The sequence below is a fragment of the Pocillopora damicornis genome, chromosome 10 (assembly GCF_964200805.1).
Source record: "Pocillopora damicornis chromosome 10, jaPocDami1.2, whole genome shotgun sequence".
Lineage (NCBI taxonomy): Eukaryota > Metazoa > Cnidaria > Anthozoa > Scleractinia > Pocilloporidae > Pocillopora > Pocillopora damicornis.
The window spans coordinates 13,712,104-13,733,245 of NC_142679.1; the positions used below are offsets into that span (position 1 = coordinate 13,712,104).

At 37.3% G+C, this 21,142-nt stretch overlaps 3 protein-coding genes across 7 annotated transcripts; all 3 read right to left on the reverse strand.

Annotated features, from left to right (window-relative positions):
* Window positions 1-54: 54 nt before the first annotated feature.
* LOC113675473 (uncharacterized) lies at window positions 55-9,866 on the reverse strand. Of its 2 annotated transcripts, none has more exons than XM_027192057.2 (18): window positions 9,505-9,866; window positions 9,291-9,312; window positions 8,865-8,939; window positions 7,962-8,092; window positions 6,957-7,059; window positions 6,509-6,550; window positions 6,209-6,276; window positions 5,818-5,893; window positions 5,596-5,667; window positions 5,238-5,339; window positions 4,703-4,765; window positions 4,294-4,404; window positions 3,947-3,977; window positions 3,324-3,493; window positions 2,523-2,579; window positions 2,289-2,397; window positions 1,708-1,730; window positions 55-1,102 (listed from the first exon to the last, which is right to left on the reverse strand). In XM_027192057.2, exons 1-18 carry the CDS (start codon window positions 9,555-9,557, stop codon window positions 653-655), a joined length of 1,758 nt encoding a protein of 585 aa, XP_027047858.2. In that variant the 5' UTR covers window positions 9,558-9,866; the 3' UTR covers window positions 55-652. The 2 variants fall into 2 exon arrangements, with proteins under 2 accessions (XP_027047858.2, XP_089041239.1); XM_089185113.1 differs by having other exon boundaries at window positions 9,151-9,312; window positions 9,505-9,604.
* A 1,770-nt stretch (window positions 9,867-11,636) lies between these two features.
* On the reverse strand, window positions 11,637-14,005 carry LOC149039013 (E3 ubiquitin-protein ligase TRIM45-like). Its single transcript, XM_089183655.1, has one exon. It carries the CDS (start codon window positions 13,944-13,946, stop codon window positions 11,730-11,732), a length of 2,217 nt encoding a protein of 738 aa, XP_089039781.1. The 5' UTR covers window positions 13,947-14,005; the 3' UTR covers window positions 11,637-11,729.
* A 1,081-nt stretch (window positions 14,006-15,086) lies between these two features.
* Window positions 15,087-19,598, reverse strand: LOC113675430 (uncharacterized). 4 transcript variants are annotated; one of them, XM_089186216.1, is made up of 4 exons: window positions 19,465-19,598; window positions 16,440-16,606; window positions 15,520-15,654; window positions 15,087-15,258 (listed from the first exon to the last, which is right to left on the reverse strand). In XM_089186216.1, exons 2-4 carry the CDS (start codon window positions 16,600-16,602, stop codon window positions 15,254-15,256), a joined length of 303 nt encoding a protein of 100 aa, XP_089042342.1. In that variant the 5' UTR covers window positions 16,603-16,606; window positions 19,465-19,598; the 3' UTR covers window positions 15,087-15,253. The 4 variants fall into 4 exon arrangements, with proteins under 4 accessions (XP_089042342.1, XP_089042338.1, XP_089042341.1 ...); XM_089186212.1 differs by having other exon boundaries at window positions 15,520-15,657; XM_089186215.1 differs by lacking the exon at window positions 19,465-19,598 and adding an exon at window positions 18,055-18,152 and having other exon boundaries at window positions 15,520-15,657.
* Window positions 19,599-21,142: the final 1,544 nt, after the last annotated feature.

Consider the following 21,142-nt stretch of genomic DNA (forward strand, 5'->3'; position numbering starts at 1 on the left):
GGCAAAAAGGGGGGGGTTATGATCAGTCAAGCGCCTACAATTTGCGTCTTTATATTTTGCGTATCAAATTTTTAATTTCATTTATGTGCATTAATATTTTTAAGAATTACAATACAAGTTAAATATTTGCTAAAACTCTAATTTTCTGAAAAAATATACACATTTTTACAGTAGAAACTCAATTGTGTTTTAAGGTGTTCTTGATAAATTTCTACATACATTTCTCTCGGCTATTAATTCTTACACAGCATTTCTCATGTGAGGTCATTTGCATTACGAGGGTTAAATTGTTGAAACAAACGACAGGATTCTTGTACCTCCAAATGTTTCTGTTTCAAGATAGAGCGAATTCGAGTGTGTCTTAAAACCAAAACTATGTACCTATACACCTATACACCTGCCAGTCAGAAAAAGAAGAAAAAAGTTGAAAGAAGCTTATGAGAACTCAACGTAAAGCGATGTCAGCAACTGCTTCGAGCGTGGAAAGCAAAGAGAGGTTAAGGCATCTAATTGGTCTGCTGATTGGTCGGGAGGAGGGGCACGCGAGTCTTCTCATCCAATCACTAGGAGAGCGCACAAATCCAATATTGACACACACCCCTGCACAACTTCGTAGCCTGTGCGTGATTCTGTCGAGTCAAAAAATTGTTCATCATTTAGCGAAAACGAAGGGTTTTGGATTTAAAAAACCCTTTTTACCACTCGCTACATGGTTCGCTTCTTGAAGTTTCTCCAGCAATTGTTCAACTTCGTCTTGTTTCTCTGTAGCATCACTCTCCTTCGGTTGAGTTGACCTCAGGGAACCTAGTCTTTGAAGTCGAACCTTCCCTGTCATTCCAAACCTCTGGGGAGTCACTTGCTCTGAGCGCAACTTTCGGGTCGTCAGAGAATGACCATCGCTGATGTTGGATGGCATTGATGAACCAAATTCCTGAACTCGGACTTCGCCGAAGTCTAACAAGGTGTCCGTTCTCTGTAATCTCTCCATTAACGTGTTGTATATTGAATCTAATTCCGGAACTTGTTTTCGTGGTGTAATGACTAGTTCTACTGGAGCGGAATCTGCTGGTTTGACCGCAGTTGTACTGTTTTCTGGCATCTCCTGTTAGATCACGAATTCAAACATACTTTAGAGTACTACCTCTCAACCTCGTCGGCCCAGGCTTTCTCTCTTCCCTGCACCGAAAGCTGGAGGGGGCTTTCTCGTTCTCAGAAGCCTCGTTTCTTTCGAAGAGAAAAGACGAGAGAGACCTTACAAACGAGGTTGTACTGTCACTCTCTTTTTGAGAGGGACACGCATTTGAAACATTGGAAAATCTAGCTTTAGCAGCTCACTTCCTCCCTGATAAATACCATGGCAGACCAAAAGAAAAGGGCCTGCTCACGACTTATGATCACCTCACGACTCACGCGCTTGACTTAAGGGAAACGGAAATAACTGTGACACAGGCTAGCGCGCAGAGTCTCGTCGCTAATTTAGCGCGCCGTTTTGAATCACTAATAACAATTTATCTATTAAATTTTAACCGCCTGCTCCTCAAATCCTGAATACTGCGAGCTTTCAAGGAGAGGGATCAAAGGAGAATTCAGCCTAGAGATTTTCAGAATAAGAAATGCAGCAATCGCACAAATTCACTTTGAAGCACACTGTCGTTTACACTTCGTCAACTTGGCCTCTGGCCTCAAATGATAAAATGGCATAAATACCTTAACCTTGGACTGCCTGGAACCTAAAATTCAAGCAAATGTTTCTCAATAACAGCATGGATATCAGTTAAAGTAACATAAATGAACGAGAGTGTTTTGCGCTTAAATAAATCAGCTAGTTTATTAACATTATCTGTAACTTTCTCGAAAAACAGAACATACTACACACTGATTTTCTTTTTCTTTAGAATCGTATTCAAATAGGAAAGTTACATTCTGATGTACACAGATCAGAGATAAAACTGATCGTCATTCAGTTGGTACTCATGATTGGCTGTTCTTTGTGCGTGGAAAGTTAAAATCAGACACCAAATTGATATCTGCGGAATGTCACCAGAAAAGACGTCATGAGAACACTGCTTTAATAGCGCTCATGTAAATAATATTGTTTCAACGTTATTCAATCAAAAAGCTCTCTGACAGAACAAAGATTCTGATTGGCGAGTAGTCAAAAAATATTACCTGTGGGAACGCTAAAAAAATTAAACCGATACAATCTCTGATTTCACAATTCAAGAGGGAATTTCCGTATAATCATATATATTTGCCAGTGAGATCATCAACAACAATACCTCGATTACCTTCATTTTCCGGATTTTCGCTAGGATCTTGAAACAGTTTCAGCTTTTTGTAATAACCAGAGTACTTCTCCTTCATGTGTTTATCACTTCTTTGTTTTAACCTTTGGGACTGCAAAGAAAAAAGATGGATTGTGTAACCTGTCACTTAGAATAATCCACTTTTTGATAACCTTACAAGTTTTTGCCATTAGGATTGGATAAATATGAAAGCATGGCAGATTGTGAGAGACAAACCTGTGTTTCCATGTCCCACTGTAAGTTCTGTGACATCACATGTGAATTGTAGAGGTCCTATGAGGATAAACAAATTCAAAAAACTTAACTTGAACTTGTTTCTAAACGTGATCAAGGTAACCCATTTTTAGACCCTCTGTTAGATGCAAGTCTTTGATTTATATTTTTCTCGCAGGCCCTCATTATCAGCGCTCCAGCACGAACGTGTTTTTTTTTTTTGTATGAAAGTATTTGGCCCGCTTAAGCAACGCACGCTGGCGAGAAGTCCGCAAAGAGTGTAGCCTCACTATTAGTGCCAAACTCCTAGCGAACTTCTCCCCCGACTTGTCTCAAATCTTCTTGCAGGCGGAGAAACGACCGTCCTGCAGCGCTAACAATGAGGGATTGCTCGTAAGCTGATAGCTTTCTAAATTTTTGTACGTTAGACAGTTATTTTACGAAATGTGTTATGTTTCCTCCAATTTGATTTACATAAACCCCTAACTCCCAAGGTCTGACAATAAATTCTTCACCCTGTCTGCCATACATTTCTTGTCATTTTGGCACCGAGCATTTGATGTTAAATTTGAAAACTCCCCAAGTTGATATTATTCTTATCTCCTTGATACCTTTATGCTTGAAATTGTTTTTAAATTCCTTTTTGGTCACTCCTGGGGGTTTTATGATTCAAGAAAAAAAGGAATTGAAATGTGGACTCTCCGACATGCATTCTTTAGCACAGTAAGGAGATATAGAAAATAAGCTAAAAATTCAAACCTAGATTAGAAATAACAGCCTTTGTACAATCAAATATTTCGTTACCCTTGGAGTTACTAGGATTCCCTGATGTCCAAGTTTTGAAGTCCTTGATAATTTTGCTGAAGTGGTTCCATCAAATTCTCTATAAAACTTGAAAGATCCTACTGATGAAGCACTTAATCTTGTGATGTCAATTTTCTGGTGTTGTTCCTCTTCTTTTGTAACTCCTTCATCTACAAATGCACAAACATCAGAGTGAATACCAGCCGAGTGACAATAACTATCATTGATGAGACCTCTTGAAATTGGGTTTTGGACAAGTGAAACACTCTTAAAAGCCTGTTGCAAACAGTCATGTCATAGGAACAAGCAAAAAAGTTACTGCAAGGTATCAGTGTTCTCCCTTTCAGGTGGTAACCAGTAATATTTACCACCTAATTTATTACTCAAAGATTGCTTGAAATTCTTGAAAATGACAACAGCTAAAAGATTGCTCTTGACTACTGGTTTGAAAATTTCAGTTTACCTGTAGTGCTTAAAATACTAAGAGAAAACACTCACTGAGGCTTGGTAATGAAATTGGCTATTCTAGCCTAAATTTACCCTGAATAAGGGTTCAGAAAACTAATCACCACAAGCCAATTTTTGAATCAATTCTTTGTGACAAAATTGATCATATTTCTTACCTTCAACTTCTTCCTTGTGCTGTTGGGCTTTCTAACATTAACAGAGATTGATAATCAACATAATATTTAAAAAATGTCCCATGGACATAAATCTATGTTTTGTAGGTTTAATAAACTTTCAACTTTTTTCAAATGCATGATGAAATTCTCCAAATTTCCAGGCCATTCTTTAATTAGCAGATATGTCTTCAAGGTGTCACATATCATTATATGATCAATTACAGCACTTAAGGTACCTGAACATCTGAGACAAGGAATGGTACCCAGCATATTACATCAGGAAAAAAATGAATGATACCAGCAAGGAGAGTTTGATTGATTTTTGTCAAATTTCTCAGATAACTTACAAATTTGAGGGGAGGTTTTTCCAGTGGCTTTAATTTTCTACTGACATCATTGAGGTCAACAAAAGCAGTTCTTCGGGAAGTTCCTGTATAGCCACATCTGGCATGCATCACCTGGCAAATATAAGCAGAAATGTAAGGCAATGTATGCACAGGTTCTAGTTTAAATTTTTTCTAGATTCAAAATTTATCACATAATTACTAGCCAAAGAAAAATAAAAAACAAACTGGTAGGAAACAATTTATGCCAAGAAAACAAGTTTAGCCACAACATAAAACTAGCAGACCAAATGTATACATGTGTCAGTATCTCTCAGCACACATTACATACCTACAGTATATGGCTTCATGTCATGATGTATACAGAAGTTCATAGTAACAACAACCAAACATTTCTCTTCGTTAAATGTACCTTTTTATTTGAGTGATCCAAATGATCACAAAGTTCCAAGGATCTCTGCTGTTGCCTGCTAACCTAGAAGAAGTTTGAAGAAGTATAAGGAACAGGTACTTAGAAAGATTCACAAAATCTGTTATGTTTCCTTTCTTGTTTGCTGTGAATAAGAAAAGGTTGTAGTGTATCATCACATGAGTCAAGTTATTCCTTAATAAAATGACAAGGAGTCAAAAGGCACCCCTGATTCTGAGACAATAAGTCCACACCCCTTATTTTGAGTTTAGTCACACTGCACAAGTCAAAAGAAATCAACAAAAAATCAAGAATCATTATTACAACATAGTGCAGTGCAAACTAATTTGTTCAAAACCTTTGCCATTTGCTATTAGTTTTCTTCCTTCTTTGACTTGTGAAAAAGAATGCACTGTGAAAGAGGGCAGCTCAAACACTACCTTATTCCACTTTACAACTCATGGTAATGGCATGATAGATTCCCCACCCATTATGTACATTTGAGCCAAACAAGCAAACTTTCACTAAGCTTCCCTACCAGTTCTATTCTTGGGTTACTATCCACAAAATAATCCTGGTGTAGAAGTCTCCATGAAGGAACATCCTTGTTATGGCTCATACTTGATCTAACAGATCCTTGCTAGAAGAGAGAAAATGTGCAAACTCTTCTTAAAAGATTTTTGAGACTTTCTGGGGGAATGTTTGCTTCACTGTGCATGGGGCATGAAAAAAAAAAAAAGACAGTTAATAGTGTAACATCAAATACATGTGAGAGGAGGTGGGCATCCACTCTGGCAATCTAAATAGTTAATGTGCATGTTTTTTAGTATTCTTCATTAATATCATAATTTTTGTTATTATCATCATCATATCACTATTGTAATACAAAATTTTACCTCATACAAAGTGTCTAAATGACGAATCTTCTTCTCATCTTCTGTGCAAAGGACTGCTTGAAAATCACACAGCTGACACAGAGAACAATGTCAATACCCAAAAAATGCAAACTATAATTAGAATTAATTTTACCTTGCTAATTTTTAAGAATGCAATTATAGTTACAGTTCAAATAATTACAAAAAATAGCATTTCTGTAGAAAGTCATATTCAGTCTGTACCTTGTACAAATTATTCTTGTCCACACCAGTGACTTGTGGAAGAGGCTGAAGCTGCACTTCAGTGTCCCGTTCACACCTGAAACACAGTGATGATTAACCTTACAGTTAAGCCATTGATGATTGTCACAAATCTCTATAATTCAAACAAAATTCACAACAAAGTATCAGAAGCAAGTGGCACAGAAACTAACAGGGAATAGTTAAAATTAAATTAATGTAAATCAGTCTAATTGAAAACTTTAAAATAATAAAAAAGAAATCAGTTGTGATCTTAAAGAAAAATTTAACTTGTAAGTGAAGAAAAAAAACAGTTATGGATTTATGATAATTTATTACTTTTCTATTGGAAAAAAGGCAGCTCCTTCAATGTTTTATTAAGTCTTCTACTCACAAGAGCAAGAGATCCAAGAATTCATAAAGCATCACACGATCAGCAACTTGTCTTTTCATATGTTTGATCTGTAAAAAAAAACCCCACAAATGTCTTAAAGGATAGGCATGCAATATGTACAAAAGCTTAGGAGTAGGACTGGCTTTCAATCAACTTTTATTTGAATCAAAATTAGTATTCCTGATTTCATCACATATTGGTTTCTAAAATTTTTAATTTTTGATAAAAAAATTTAAAATTGACAAGAATTTATATGAATTTAGTCATAATTCTAAAATAAGTTAAAAGAGCTTCACTCACGTGTTGCTTCAGCTTTACCGGTGAAACAGCTCTTCCGCAGATCTGAAAACAAAAAAATGCAGATTCACTATTTAAGAGAGGAGGACTACCCATATATCAAACACAAGATCAGGCTTTCTCTGTTGAATGCAAATATTGTTATTTAAGGGAGAAAAAGATTATTTGAAACTATGTTATTACTAACAAGAGCATTTAACCCTTAAATCCCTAAGAGTGACTAGCTTCTAATTTCTCCTTACAATATAAATCAAACATTAAGATCATGAGAATAAAGGATATGATCACCAACTAAAGAAGCCCTTGATTGTTGAACAAATTCTCTTTGTAGTCACTTAGAAAATATAGCAAGAACAGTATGGAGAATATACATACTAATGTCAGGGTGTGAAAGGTTTAGTTTTATTCACTCTGTATCATGAATTCCTACTGAGATAAAAATAAACATCACCTTCAAAGTTCTAAGTAAAGTGTACTCATCTGTAACCAAACCCAGCATGTCTTCATGTTCATACAACTGAAAAGCTACACGAACTTCTCTTAATTCCTGAAAACTGAGACAGAAAGTTGCGATTAATTGTTTTCTAACTTTGTGACAAATTTTTTAACTATTTTTTTTACATGGATTTGAAAAATATCCCTCCCCAGTTGGAGGAGAGTCACTAAAAATTTCAAGGAAGAGGAATGTGGAAAAAGTTTGGAACTTTAATAGATTTTCAGAGTGAGGGGGGTCAAAGTCTGGTATTAAGAAGTATATTTTAGATATCTATAGGAAATCACATCTAATGATTATTCGTAATAAGGTGTAATGATCACAATAATTTACAACTACATATATTAACAGAGGAGGAGGTCAATTGTTGTTTCAGAATATACTAAAACAGAGACACAATTAATATAGCACAAAAAGATGATTTTAACTTTGCAAAAATTAAAACCTTTTCCAGATGCAAATTTTGTGTGAGTTGCAAACAGGAGACTAGAAAAGGGTATTCGGAGTTTGAGTAGCCAATCAAAGCTTGCCTTCAACGCTATCCACTGTTTAGGCATATACCAATGTTTCATGATATTAAAAAAAAAACCATTCACTTTGTCATAAATTTCAGAATTTATTTCATGGCAACTACTGGAATTTCCTTTTCCCAGAGTCTTAAGCCTTGAAATATAAAAATATATAAAAGTCAGACCCAATCCTGTGATTCTTTAAATTTTTAAAAATAAAATTTGTGAGACACACCTTGAATATATACATATATAAACATATATATATATATCACTAACAGTGTAAAAATAAATTTTTTACCCAATTTATTCCATTTTATCTCTTTCATCTAACTTGAGCAACCAGTGTACTTTATCTACAATCACTCAACTGACTGTTTTTAGCAACCATTACAGAGATTGTTTACACAATTACTCACCCTATCCCAAGATTATCAGTATCATGTCAGTTTACCTTAAATATCTGTTTGAGAGCATTTCAACAGCTTTCTCTATGACTCTTGAGTTGTACAGTGCATCATGCATATTGTATGTACGGTGAATGTCACCATGGAGACACTTGATATCCAGCATGTTTGAAATGGACTAGGCAAAGATAAGCCAGCAATGAAAAAAGTGAAAAGAACATTAGTCAAATTTTTTGTCTCCTTTAAAAATAAAGACAATCTATCTATGTGACAGATTCACATGGCTGCTTAAGTTTTTTCTGGCTAGTGAAATACCAAGGAACTAAGAGTAATGCTACTCTACAAAGGAAGGGATACTTAAAAAGTATGTTTCAGACTTCTCCCAGTCCCCCTCCCTAATAATAACCATTTGGCAAGTCTTTGTGGTAGCCCATTAAACTTGTAGCAAGAGGCACTAGGAGAAAGCATCTATTAGGTCCTTGCCCAAGAACTAAAGGCACTTATCAACTAAAAAAATTTCTTAAATCTGTGGAACTAATATGAAGGATTAACAATGTACACGGGTGCAGCTTGGGTTGTTAAAAGGGGGGTTACACCAAGTACCATCCAATGTACCTTTGCGACCATCACTGTCATGTTGTGTCTAACTAAAAATTACATTTTGTTACAAGCGCAAAGAGTAATGCATGCAGCATAGCTTCCTCAGATTACGTTGTTGTCTTTTTTTCCTGCCTGAATTTACAGTTTTGTGTGTTACTGACTTCAAAAGTATAATTTTAGCCAAGGTGGGAGCTACAGGAACCCTTGGACCACTCCTTCCCCCCCAAAAACAAACCCACAAACACTTCAGCTAGGCCTCGGATGCTTTAATGATCTGAATATTATATCTACCCACGCAGAGGTAAAAAGTAAGATGTCTCCTCTTGCTTCTCAGCCTCTCGTATACATACCTTTGTGCTGAGGCCATTGGATCTATCCTTCTCAAGTTCCTGGGGAACATTTTTATGGAAAAGATCCTTTCGAAACTACATGTGAAAGAAAAATATTATTAGTGAGGACCAAAAATTACCATGTCACCTAATTCGAGACTAATTATTTCTGTCCATGCATCCGGACATGTCGAACAGTTTACGTCCCAATCCTAAACTCACAGAAATCTAAAAACACATTTTACTAGTACGAAATAAATAAATAAAAGAGAATTAGCGGAACCGAAATGCAAAGAAAATTACTTACACACTGGAATTAGCTTTCACAACCCCTCATGAACAAAGAAGAACAAAGAAAACCCGAAAAGAACATCTACTTTGTTGTCTTCACGACGTGTAAATTGAGGGTTGCGAAATGAAATAAGTCATCTAATGAAGAGAACTTACCCCTAAAGCTTTTGCCAGACAGCTGTTTGATTTCAAAAACAAAAACAAGATAGTTGATGTTAGTAGTGCTCTATTACAACGCAATCGAACGAATCCAATGAGTAGAAAGAAGATTCGAGAACAAAGCTATTGCAATTCGATCAACAGGATGCGAGCCGCTGGATGCTAACTGCTGGAAAAAACAATAATTTCAAAACGCTGCTTTTAAACCTACCGTAGATCTTCCCAATTATAGAAATCCCTCTTCCTTGGATACTTTAAATGCATTCCGACGAGAAAATTTACTTAGACCGGCAGATGAATGAGCAGTTCTTCGCCACAAGAGACACCCTTCTCAGCTCAGTTAGCGCGTAAACTCCATGACAACATGGTCTCTTGGGACTGTCACAGCACCCCGCAAATCATTTGCATTTCAAAACAAATCTAGGATCGGACAAAGGGATACGGACGAGACAAAGTACGTACCATTAATTTAAAAATAAAAAATTAAAATTATCAAAATAGCTGAATATTGCAGTGTTTTGAACTTAGGTCTGGATTCATTCTTTGCTACTATTTCTGATCGATCCCTGAACTAAATGTGACGAACACATGAAACACGATACATAGACAAATGGCCGTGAGCATATCCGAAATTTCTGAAATAGGACGAAAAAGTATAAGACAATTTACAACAAAATTAGAGGCCTTGTCAAGAAGCAATCATTTCTTTAGTAACTTGCGCAAAATTTGCGTGTCCATAAGGTGCCTTCTCGTCACTTCTGTATGATAAAAATTCAATGACTCTTGGCGAACGAATCGAACTCTTGGGAAAAGAAGTCTAATCCCAGTAATTAGGGGCAAGATCGAACAGCAAGTCAGTGATCCTGTTCACCAGAAGCTCACATTATCCATGGATGAAAATCAATTGGCTCCTGTTCGTCCAAAAAAACAGGATTTTATCTTTTTGGGATCGGGAAGTCTGCATTAAAATAATCTTTGATGGAGAAACCATATGTCATATCAAGTGGGTCGTGTCCTACTCTTGTGACAAGACGGAGAACATGTACAAGTTTAAAATATATTAAAGTTCACACGGCAACCAGGTTACATTCATTAAATCTGCAAACCAGTGTAGCTTCAAACTATGTATGTACAAGTTTAATTTCCGAGCGTAAAATTCACCATCTTTCTTATTCTTATAATCACAAAAGGTTTTCAAAGTTGCTTGTCCTCGCAGTATGAGGGATGCGTGCCGAACATGAACCTAAAAAGTACTAATATGATCCAACTTGGTGTAGAGTCTTCGAGCTCAGTGGTAGAGTGGATAGCAGGTAATTTAGCGTTAACAACTGAGTTGAAAACGTAAATTGACCACCGTAAAGGGTAAAAAAAGCTGACGTTTCGAACGTTAGCCCTTAGTCAGAGCGATTGAAGGAATTATGGGTTGTGTGTGGGTTTATATGCAGAAAGTGGAGAAAACAGGAATAAATAAGTTGAATGAAAAGTAGAGTGGATAGACTACGAGCGCGGAAATAGAGTCGTTGCAGTCTTAGCGCATTCAAAGAAAATTTTAGAAAGGGCAAGTTGTACTTTGGGATCTCAAGCTGCGATAAAAAGAACATTTTTAGAATCTTTTTCAAGTTTTCTTCCTCGGTGACGTAAATATCAAATGGTTTCTGGAGTTTACCTTTCTTTTGAGACGAGGCAATTACTAGGAAACGTCCTCAAGTTTCTTTGGGCCTGAACCATTTGACTGGATCAAGTGGAATTTTTTCTGCCTCTTTGACCAGATGAAAACATAATACTGAAATCCCACCGGGATCGTTTTAATGCAGACAGGGTCATTCAAGCTGGATTGGTTTGGTCAATTGACGACAGATACCATTCCAGTAAAATAATGCCAAACCAGCCAACGATCTTATCTCTTGGAGTGATCGGAGGACGCAAAAATATAAAAGTTAAAAGACACCACACTTTCCCTAAACAGTGGATAAATGATACATTTAGGCTCGATTTCACCCGTTTTTTCTCGCGCCTCTTGTTCGAGTTTGGAAAGGAACACGGGCTCATTTCCCAAACAGCATCTAGAAATCGAAACTTTCCACCAACGCTAGATCTGAAGTCTACTATAAAGTCTACTCTGGTTTTCAAAATCGACTCGGTAAGATTATGATTTTTCTTCAAATTTCTTAACGGTGGAAAATCTTAGACGGAAAACGTATTTTTCCCCTCGTAATGTAAGTGTATTTCTGAATGTAAATTCATCTACTACACTCGTCATCATTGCGGAACTTAACAGCGATGTAAAACATTGGCATGGAAGGGGATTTACCGATCAAATGATGCATACTATGTACAGTATTATAAATTTCAGTATTTCACTGTCCTTTATTTGGAGTTATACACATTCTACAGCAACAAATTTAAAACCCGTTTACTCCAAGCTTTAAGTCCTAATTAGCGAAAGATGTAAATGGCATGCTTTTCTACATCAGAAACGAGCACATCACCATTTTGAGTGACAGCGACAGAGCAAGGCATAGATGACATGGATTGAAAACCTAAGTCCTGAACCACTTTTCCACTCATTGTAAGTACTTTAACACTACTCCTCACTGCAACACTCTGCACAGCGTTACAAACGACCAGGTTGTTAAACTTGTCTATCGCTAGTCCTGCGGGAGAGTGAAACTGTCCAAAATCACGCAAATACTCCCCTTGCTCGTTGAAAACCTTCACACAAGGACCCATACGATACGACACAAAATACTTTTTTCTATGGTAAACAGCAAACCACGGAAAAGCGTCATAGTTTTCTAATCTGAAAGACTTTAACAATATGGCCCCATCAGCGGAGAGGAGCTTGATACATAGATCACCCGAATCACACACGATTATTTTACCATCACTCCTTACAGAAACACTGCATGGGTTAACTAAATCTTCGCTAATATGTTTCACGAATTTTCCATCTTCAGTATACACGGAAACTTTGCTTAAAACTTCGCCCTGCCTCGAGGAGTCTTCGCTAACAACTATTAAATCGTTACCCTTTGAGAATGCAACGCATCTTGGTTTTTGTTTTTTGCTTAAATTCACCACAGTTCTTAGGTACTTGAAACCAGCATCAAACAATAATACCTTCTTACTATTATAATTGGCCACTGCAATATTTTCTGTTTTTTCGCTTTGGGCAATACTACACGGAAAGTTAAAATTCGCTTTTCCCGGCAGGTCAAGCTCCTGTTGAGAACCTTTGTATTTATGCGGTGCAATCTTTACTTTCCGTGTCAGCGGTATCCCGTTCACTTCAATCCATATGTCATGATCACCAACGAGTTTTGGGTAAACAGAAATGCTGTAATTTCCGTCTTTAAAATTCTTGATTATTTTTTCCTCTTTTACTTCGGATGGAGGGTGGATGGACACGGTCACGCTGTCTTCTTTATTATAAATCTGATTTCCGTCTGAATCTCTCGTTGTTAATTTGAAAACCACTCCGCTACACGGTTTTATTGTGTCCAAAACTTTTGGTTCACATCCCGCCAACGATTGTGCAGAATCGGTAAAACTCGCAATAACTTTGCCTGGACCTGAATTTTTCAAAATGGTCCTGTATTTTTCAAGTTTCTCATTTGTAACATAACTAAAATGAAGTGGTTGAAGGATCATTACTCGCGCAGCTTTCGAAAGTTCTCCTAGCCGACTTGTGACGGTCAGTTCTGTTCGTATAATTTCAGAGGGTATGTTTCGATGTAGGATAGCATTTCCGCGTTCAACAAATCCATTGAGCCGGGAAACTGTTAACCGAAACTCTTCTGTTCGAGTCTCATGATCTCTTTGCTGTGCTTCATTGATTTGAATTAATCTTGCCTTCACAGCAGCTTCATGTTCCCTTAAAATTTGGACAAGTTCGTCCACGATAGCTGTGACCTTATTTTGAGAAGCAAACATTTCGTCTGTGCTTTTCTTCATGAACTCCACTTGTCTCTTCATTTTTCTTTCCACAACAACAATTTCCGCCTTTGCTTCGTCTACGGCTTTTGTAATTTGAACCTTTCTTTCTTCTGCTGCTTGTTGAATATCTAACATGGTGTGACGACTATGACTTACGAATCCACACTTCATACAGACACAAATGTTACAATCTTTGCAGAAGTACTCAAGTGATTCGTTTTCGTGATACTTCTGCGTGCACATAACAGGTCGGTGAATCAATTCTTCGACATCTTGTGCTTGCAATTTCTCGATCAAAACATTTCGGTGACCCCTCGTCGCCTTCAGGCGTTGATGCGCTTCAAGACAAGTTGCACAGAGAAAGCTTTGACAAACAAAACAATACGAAGTTACAGCGCTGTTATCGTCGCAGCTATTGCATGTCTGAATCTGCACGCTATCATCTCTTAGGGCTAAAATATCCACTAATCGATTGAGATGAAACGACGTGGGTAAATCAGAGAACGTATCACTTTTTGGAATGTTGAAGTCAGTCAAGCAAACCGGACATTTGATCATCGTTTCTCGCCGTCTTCTTGCGTATCCAGCGTGTTTGTCAAGGCATTCCAAACAAAATGAATGCAAGCATGGAAGCGTTTTGGGTTCTTTGACTGTGTCTAAGCACAATGGACATTCAGCTTCCTTCTTAAGATTACTGAACAATTGGTGAACATCCATGTCGAGGAATTATCGGTGGGTGGGAACTAAGGAATTGCAGATCACGTGAACACTACGGTTCGCTTAGAAGGGGAGTGGAGAGAGCCCACGTTGTTAGGAAACCGAGATACGCATGGGCCTAACTAAAAGTGCGGAAAATTTAAAGTGACAGAACTAAATTAACAATAAGATTGCAGTTGAACTAGCGTTCCTGATACTGAAAGCAATATAGGGAAAGGTGCGCCCTGGTTCTAGATCATCGGAGGCATTCAAGAATGATGTAAGGACTGAGGCAGAATTTGTTACAGCTTACGCAGGCGCGTGTTGTGGAATAGGAATTCAAAGGGCGTCTTCAAGAATTTTAAGATCGAGATTAGCTTTCTGGTTGTGTCCTCGTGTACCGGTACACAAAGGAACGAAACATTAACGAACTGCGTCACAACTCCATGTACGGATATGAAAACAATAGGAATTCCCCCGTGTACCGGTACACCAGGACAGCCCCAGCTTTCTTAAGTATGTCTCAGAAAACAGGCCTTCCGTTTGAGATAATATACAAAGAATGGAGAAGTATGCTCCAGAAACCATTTTTATCTCCACCATTAAACAATTAAAAGTTATATTTGGCCATTTACAACATTTTCTTTTTTGACATTCAAACGGTTGTCCTAACCGCTCGAAAATCTGCTGGAACTTTTACTACATACGCCGCCATTTTGAATACGACTCTGTAACCTGGCCATGAACGCAAAACGATAATCAGCCACTGCTCTGGTTTTCGCCAAAAAAATTACTGTTTGAATCAAGAATTATTCTTCTGTTGTGTGTTATGCTGAAAAAGATCTCTTATAGAGGAAAAAGAGAGGGGAAACTCTTTGTTGCGACACAACTAGGCAGCCAGGCTGCTAAGCAAAATTCAAAATGGCGGCGCCCGAAGTCGAATTTTACTCATCTTTGATGCAAAGTTTCAAAAAGTTACTTTATCCTTTGGAATCAGTATAAAACGCAGTCAAAATTATTAATCCACGTAAACTTTTTAATGGAGAATTTAAATATGATATGGTTTCGAAAGCATACTTCAGTCCATTAGTCAAATTCTGCGCAACGAGTTCACTAGAGGAGAATGCAAACTGTTAATAACAAAGTCAAGAGACACCACACTTTCTTAAGATTTATGATATATTTAAATTCAAAGATGTCTACGCCTACTGATAGATTTAACAAGTTTAATATTTACTTATTCCCAATTATCTATAAATACAGCGCTTCCAATGCCATAGTTTGACGGTCTCACAAGCCAACAAGACGTTGTGTCTTCATGAGTTCACCTAGCCTGAAATCAAGAAAAATAAATCCATAGATAAAAGAAGGTAAAAAACAAAAACAATCGAATAAATGAGGTGAATGAGACCAAATAAATAAAAAATCAAGCTTTGATCGAAAAGAACCACAATCGAAACTGGTGATTATGATCGAAGATCTTAAGAAATGTGCGCCAGTTCAGGGTAGATAATTCTCGATATAATTCTTTCCTCTATTGGTCTTTATCGCTGACGCAATTTTTAAAGCAAAGTTATCTTTTCTGAGCACTTACAAAAGTTGCAAGAATATCTGCAATTTTTCCACATCTCCTCCACTTTCGTTAAACACGCATCCGCCATCACTATGTCGTAAAAACAATGGTATCTGTCTTTTTCATCGACGCAAGGTAGGTCAGTGGGTCTTTTAACTACTATAACAAAATAGAGCCATTTTAGAGAGCAATTTTTGATTAATTGTAAAAAGTACCTTTAGATTGTATTTGATTTGCTTCGATGTGGTTTGTGATTAGTTTGGAAGACATGTGCCAACTTCTCAAACAACCAGTCAGTGAAACTACTAATTTTTGCCCAGCTCGTGCCAGGCTCTCGGTCAGCGAACGAATAAGCAGGCGGGATAAAATAGGCGGGGTTTTCAGCAGGAGTGGCCCCTGTTTTCAATCTTGATCCCCTCACTTTTTCGTTCGTCCCTACAAAATGACTGCTTATAAATGGCTTCTACGTTCGTTTCCTTACACCACACATAAGCATTTCACACTTTGTTCAGAAGACAGTCCGCCATCGTCTTCCTCAAAACCCATTCTAAAAGTGCCAGAAAGATCTCACTTCCTTGATTAAGGGCTATTCGCTTCTTAAAAGCTTACCAATAGCGACTCGCTTACTTCTCGTACACCTTTATATCAGTTTACGTCTAGATTGATTGTCCTGTGAATGACAGAATTATTACTTTATCCTTTTTTAATCAGAATCATCTAAGATTGCGTGTTATGGATGCAATTTTGGCCATTTAGCTTCTTCAGGCTACATCGTCAGGATTCTGTATTTTTTTCTCTTTTTAAAGTCTCATTCTTTCTTTTTGCTTGAATGTGCGTTTTTGAGGCAAAATCAGTTATAAACTAAACCAAAAGCGCTACCGAACGCTTGGAAAAACCATACATTGATAAAAATAATTTTTTGTTAGCATTAATATACCTACCTTGATGTTCATCTCCATTGGATGACACTCCCCGCGATTGCAATGAAGATTTTCCGTTTGCTGATATCTTTTTTAATATTTTCGGATATCCAAAGGAAAGTCTCACAGATGAAAGCAAAATTACAACCAAGAGCACCAAAACTAAAGTCGAAGCTTTCATCATGGTACTGTTAAAAGAATGACAACAACGAGGTTTAAATCAAGTTGTAGCGTGCACCTACCGATGAAAACAGTAATTAAAGTTATGTACGGAGAAGCCAAAACCAATAAAACCTACTCTAGAATCACCGCGAATCATCATACCACACAGGAAATGTAGACAAACACTAAAATAAGTATCTTCCATTCAGCCAGGTGTTGTTCAATGCAATAAAATGTACATCTAAATTACATTCAAGATAGAAAAAAAATATGGTTTCGGTCCTGTTAAGTTGCTCTCACTTTCGAGAAACGGGTCCAAGAATCTTTTTAGGTGTATAAATAGATTAGGCCGAGAAATCCTTCCATCTCAGTTCGTTGCACGAGTCAAAAGAGATTAATGAAAAGTTTTAAGCGTGCATTACGCAAACAATCCTTATTAAAAACCAAATTTAGTGTAACTGAAATTGATGTTGTTGAGTGTAGAAACAATAGAGGAACTTATTTGTAAACCGTATAAAAGCAGTACGGTTGCCGCTAGTATAGAAAACACCTTTGACACGTCATACGATCTAAGATGGCAGCATTCGGGAAGGTACAGTTTCAAAATAGTTCATACATGTAATAATTAATTCTCATTCATGTTCACAATTTGTAAGCTTATAGAATATTTTCAACTATGTGATGATTCTACCAATAAACTTCCCTTCAGAACTCAGAACTGGCCTTCGAGAATTTCGGCTCAGTGAAGTTATCTAATGCGACAGTTTTTTGCCCTTCCAGGACAGACAATGTTCGAAAAAGCTACGACTGAAAAAATCCGAAGAACCGAATCTACGACTAAAGAATCATTTAACTCTCGAGATTTTTCTCTTCTGAACTGTTATATGGTCGATATTTTCACGTTTTTTTTTTGGCCATCGGCATTCATAAGTTGACTTGTAACAGAAAATATCTGAAGATCCTTGACAACATTTAAGTTATTTTTAAAAATACTCATTTAAAAACAATAAAGTTTATTCTGTTTTTGTTTGTGGGCAGAAATATTTTGGGTTTGACTCTGAGAAGGACCCAAACATTTTTATTGCAAAGGAAATAAAGTGTATTAATATTTTTATCACATTGAAGGACATTGAGAAAAAATAAAAGCTTAAAAAAATGAAAAAACAATCTGAGCGATCAAGCGAGCGTGCGAAAATACATTTTAGTCAATACTTATGTAGCGCCTTATAAATGTGAAGATGATCTAATCCGTAAAAATCCTCAATTCAGCTCGCAAAATGCACCACAATGCTCGTGAAAGGGATGATGATTTGTGACGTGATTATTTTACGTGATGTGTAGATTGAATCACTTTCGATAAACTATGATTAGAAACGCAGCAAAAAGAAAGTTCGTTATACGATGCAGTGAATAGCTAAAGAGAATGTTTTTTTTTCCGCACCTACTCACCAATTACTAGATGACTGTTGTTTACCTAGCGAAAAGATGTTAACTCGTACAACTCAACACCTGCAATACTGGCAGCCAAGGTAGTATTGTCAGAGCACACTATAGGAGAAGACCAAGGCAGTTGTGACAGCCTAACTAGCCGAGACTCTGGATGTTTAACCCACTCAATGTTGTAATTTTGGAGTCGAATCATTTGGACGCCCAAATTGTTGATCAGGAAACCCTTACCAACACAAACAAATTTTACCACATAAAAGTGCTAAAACGTGACCAAATCGTGGAAATGCTAAGGGTGTGGTTGAACTTTGATAATTTCAAGGGCAAATCAGAGGAGGGAGGAGTGGCAGGAAAGGGGTGCTGCCTCAAGATTAGCTACAGAAGTATTCTGTCGGTCCCTCGCACAAGATATTTGTCTTCAAATATGTCTTGATAACATGGTCTTCTCCTCCGTTTCACATGTCAAACGTGAAAAGAGCGGGTAATATACATAATCATTGTATTAAGTCACCCCAGGGGATTGTAACTTCACCTGGTCCCGCTGATAACCGGACATCCCTGTTGTTTTTTCAGTGTAGGTGTTAACGGAAGTGGAACTTGAAATAGATACTGTTTTTTTAAGAAGTGGGTACTTGGCATTAGACAAAAAGTATATTTTTGTAAAACACGCACAGACGTCTCTTCTATTTCAGCCCTAATCAAAGGAAATAACAACACAGTTTTTTTCCGATAGGACTGTACTAGAGGCTTCTGCTGGCGCTTTTATCCTACGTCCAGTAGGACGCGAGCCGTGAAACGACTCACGAAGTCGACGCTTGTTCACAAAAGTGCGATGATAAACGACGCTTGGAGGAGTGCAAAAACGAGGAAGGCTCGGGTTATGTAACTTTCGCGACCCGATACAAGCCTCTCTCGCTTTTTTACTCCGCTACTATTGCGCCGTTCACTATTTCGCCCCGAATTTCTAATTGAACGCCTGGGACTGGCTAAACTTCTCTGTAAGGGAAGTGTTGCTCGTAGTCTGATTAAACTTATGGCGCATTTGATTTTGATCTGTGCCGAGAACAACACTGATGTCTGAATTCTGGGAAAATCACTGAATCACTCATTTACTTCCTCTTTGCTCGTGAGCTCGTGGGCTCCTGATAATGTACTCTAAATCAAGGTGGAAAAAAAGAAAGAAAAATTTCTTATTGAGAACCATCAACTTCCAAAGGCCCGAATTTTAACCATAAACTCAAAGCTATACCCCCATCAGATGACTCTCTTACATGAAGAGCGATCGATAAGTTTTCCCTTACCTTTTCCCTAAATGTTAAATTAACTTCTTGCTTACAATACTTACAATGGTATTCTTACAATACCATTTTGTTTAAGCAAAGGCAGTGCCTAGGATTACAAAGGGTAATAAAACAGTACATAAATGAAACCGACAAACCTAAAACACAACGTTCAATCTTCTCTGGTGATCTACCAACCCAGTCTTGACACTGTTCAAGGGATGTAGGCCAATGCAATGAGGATCATCGCAAAACAAGCCAGCCATTTATCTTCTTACAGAAGTGTGTGGTCGGAAATCCAAGCCAGAGACAAGTGACTGTTATTTCCTGATCATCCTATTATATGGATTGTTAGTACTAACTTAATTCCGCGGTTTTGTTCAGGATAAGAAAAACCACCAGCTTAATCTTAACAGTTTTACATAATTGCCCCATATCGTTCAAGCCAGGTGTTTCCCTCGAAGGGAATAAAGGATTTGACTGAAAGAAAGAAGTGAAAAAACTCCCTTTCCCGCTCTGACGAAGAGACACCGCTCGAAATGCCAGCTTTACGGTAGCCAGTTTAATAACATTATCAATTTAGTTGATAAAACGAGATTATCTTTTAATACCCCACACCCCTCCACCGACGCATCACCGCGGTTTCTTTAGAAACCAACCCCCTTCAAACCTCTCGGGTTGTCGAAAGATTAGTAGACCCTAAATCAAGCTACTTTCCCAGTAACACTGCATCGCAGTTCCCTATCGAAAAATGCTCCCACGACGCGGCCTGTAGATCCAAAATTGGCAAATGACTGCGGAACATGATATAAGTGTTAAAAACACGGGATACAAAAATAAAATTATTCACGGTGGGCCGGTTGTCTGCAATAAACACTGACTTTCAGTGTGTAATTAATAATGCGATTAAGAATTCTGCTGCATCCTAATTTTCGGCTAGATCCATGTGTTTTAGGTATTACCTCCACTTATAAACCGTAATAACAAAGTCATCCTCTATTTTTTGTGTTGAATTACAATAGAAGTCTCAAGTTAAAACAAAAAGGCGAACATATCTTAAACTTTAGGGTAATAAAACATCTAGGAACATTGACCTTTTTAATAAAATAGTTGGGTCTTTTGAAAGAGTCATATCCTTGGAAACCCAAGGGAGGCGCCATTCATTTGGTGTTGTGTTTTTGCAATTACTGCAGAACATGATCACTTTTTTAATGTCAAAATCCTTTTGTAAAGCGAAGGCTCCTTCGCCTCAATTTAGCTTGTAATATTTTTAGACCGTTATCGTCTTGAGTTAGCTCTATAGCTAAGTATCAAGGTTTTGTTTAGCCTAACTGGTGAGCTCCCTCAATTCAAACTGAACAGATAAGCTAAGTATCAGTGAGCAACTCGTTGCAAAATTAAATCTCAGAGAGGAAGAGAATCGTTGTACTCTGCATCTTGTTGACAAAGTTAGACGGAAAACTGTGAGGATAGAGTAGGAAGAAAAAAATGGGATTTCACGACAATATTATTGTAATTAAACCTTCATTTCTTGCAATGCAAGTTTTACGACTACCGGGCTTGTAGAAGTAAGTTCTTCCTTCCGTGGGAATGAATTTATGATGTGTTCTTTAAGCATTCACATACTGAGGAGAATTGTGAAATCTTTGCAACCGGCAAACTGGATTGAGAAGTTTGATAATAATTATTTTGGAAAGAAGACCAAATGAATGAACAGATGAAATTTAAATTCATAACTTGAATTGGTTAATTTTATTTGAGATGACTTCAGAAGAAAGCACTCAATAAAAGGCACAATACGAGCACGTCATTTTATGAAGGCAGATTTTGTAAGTT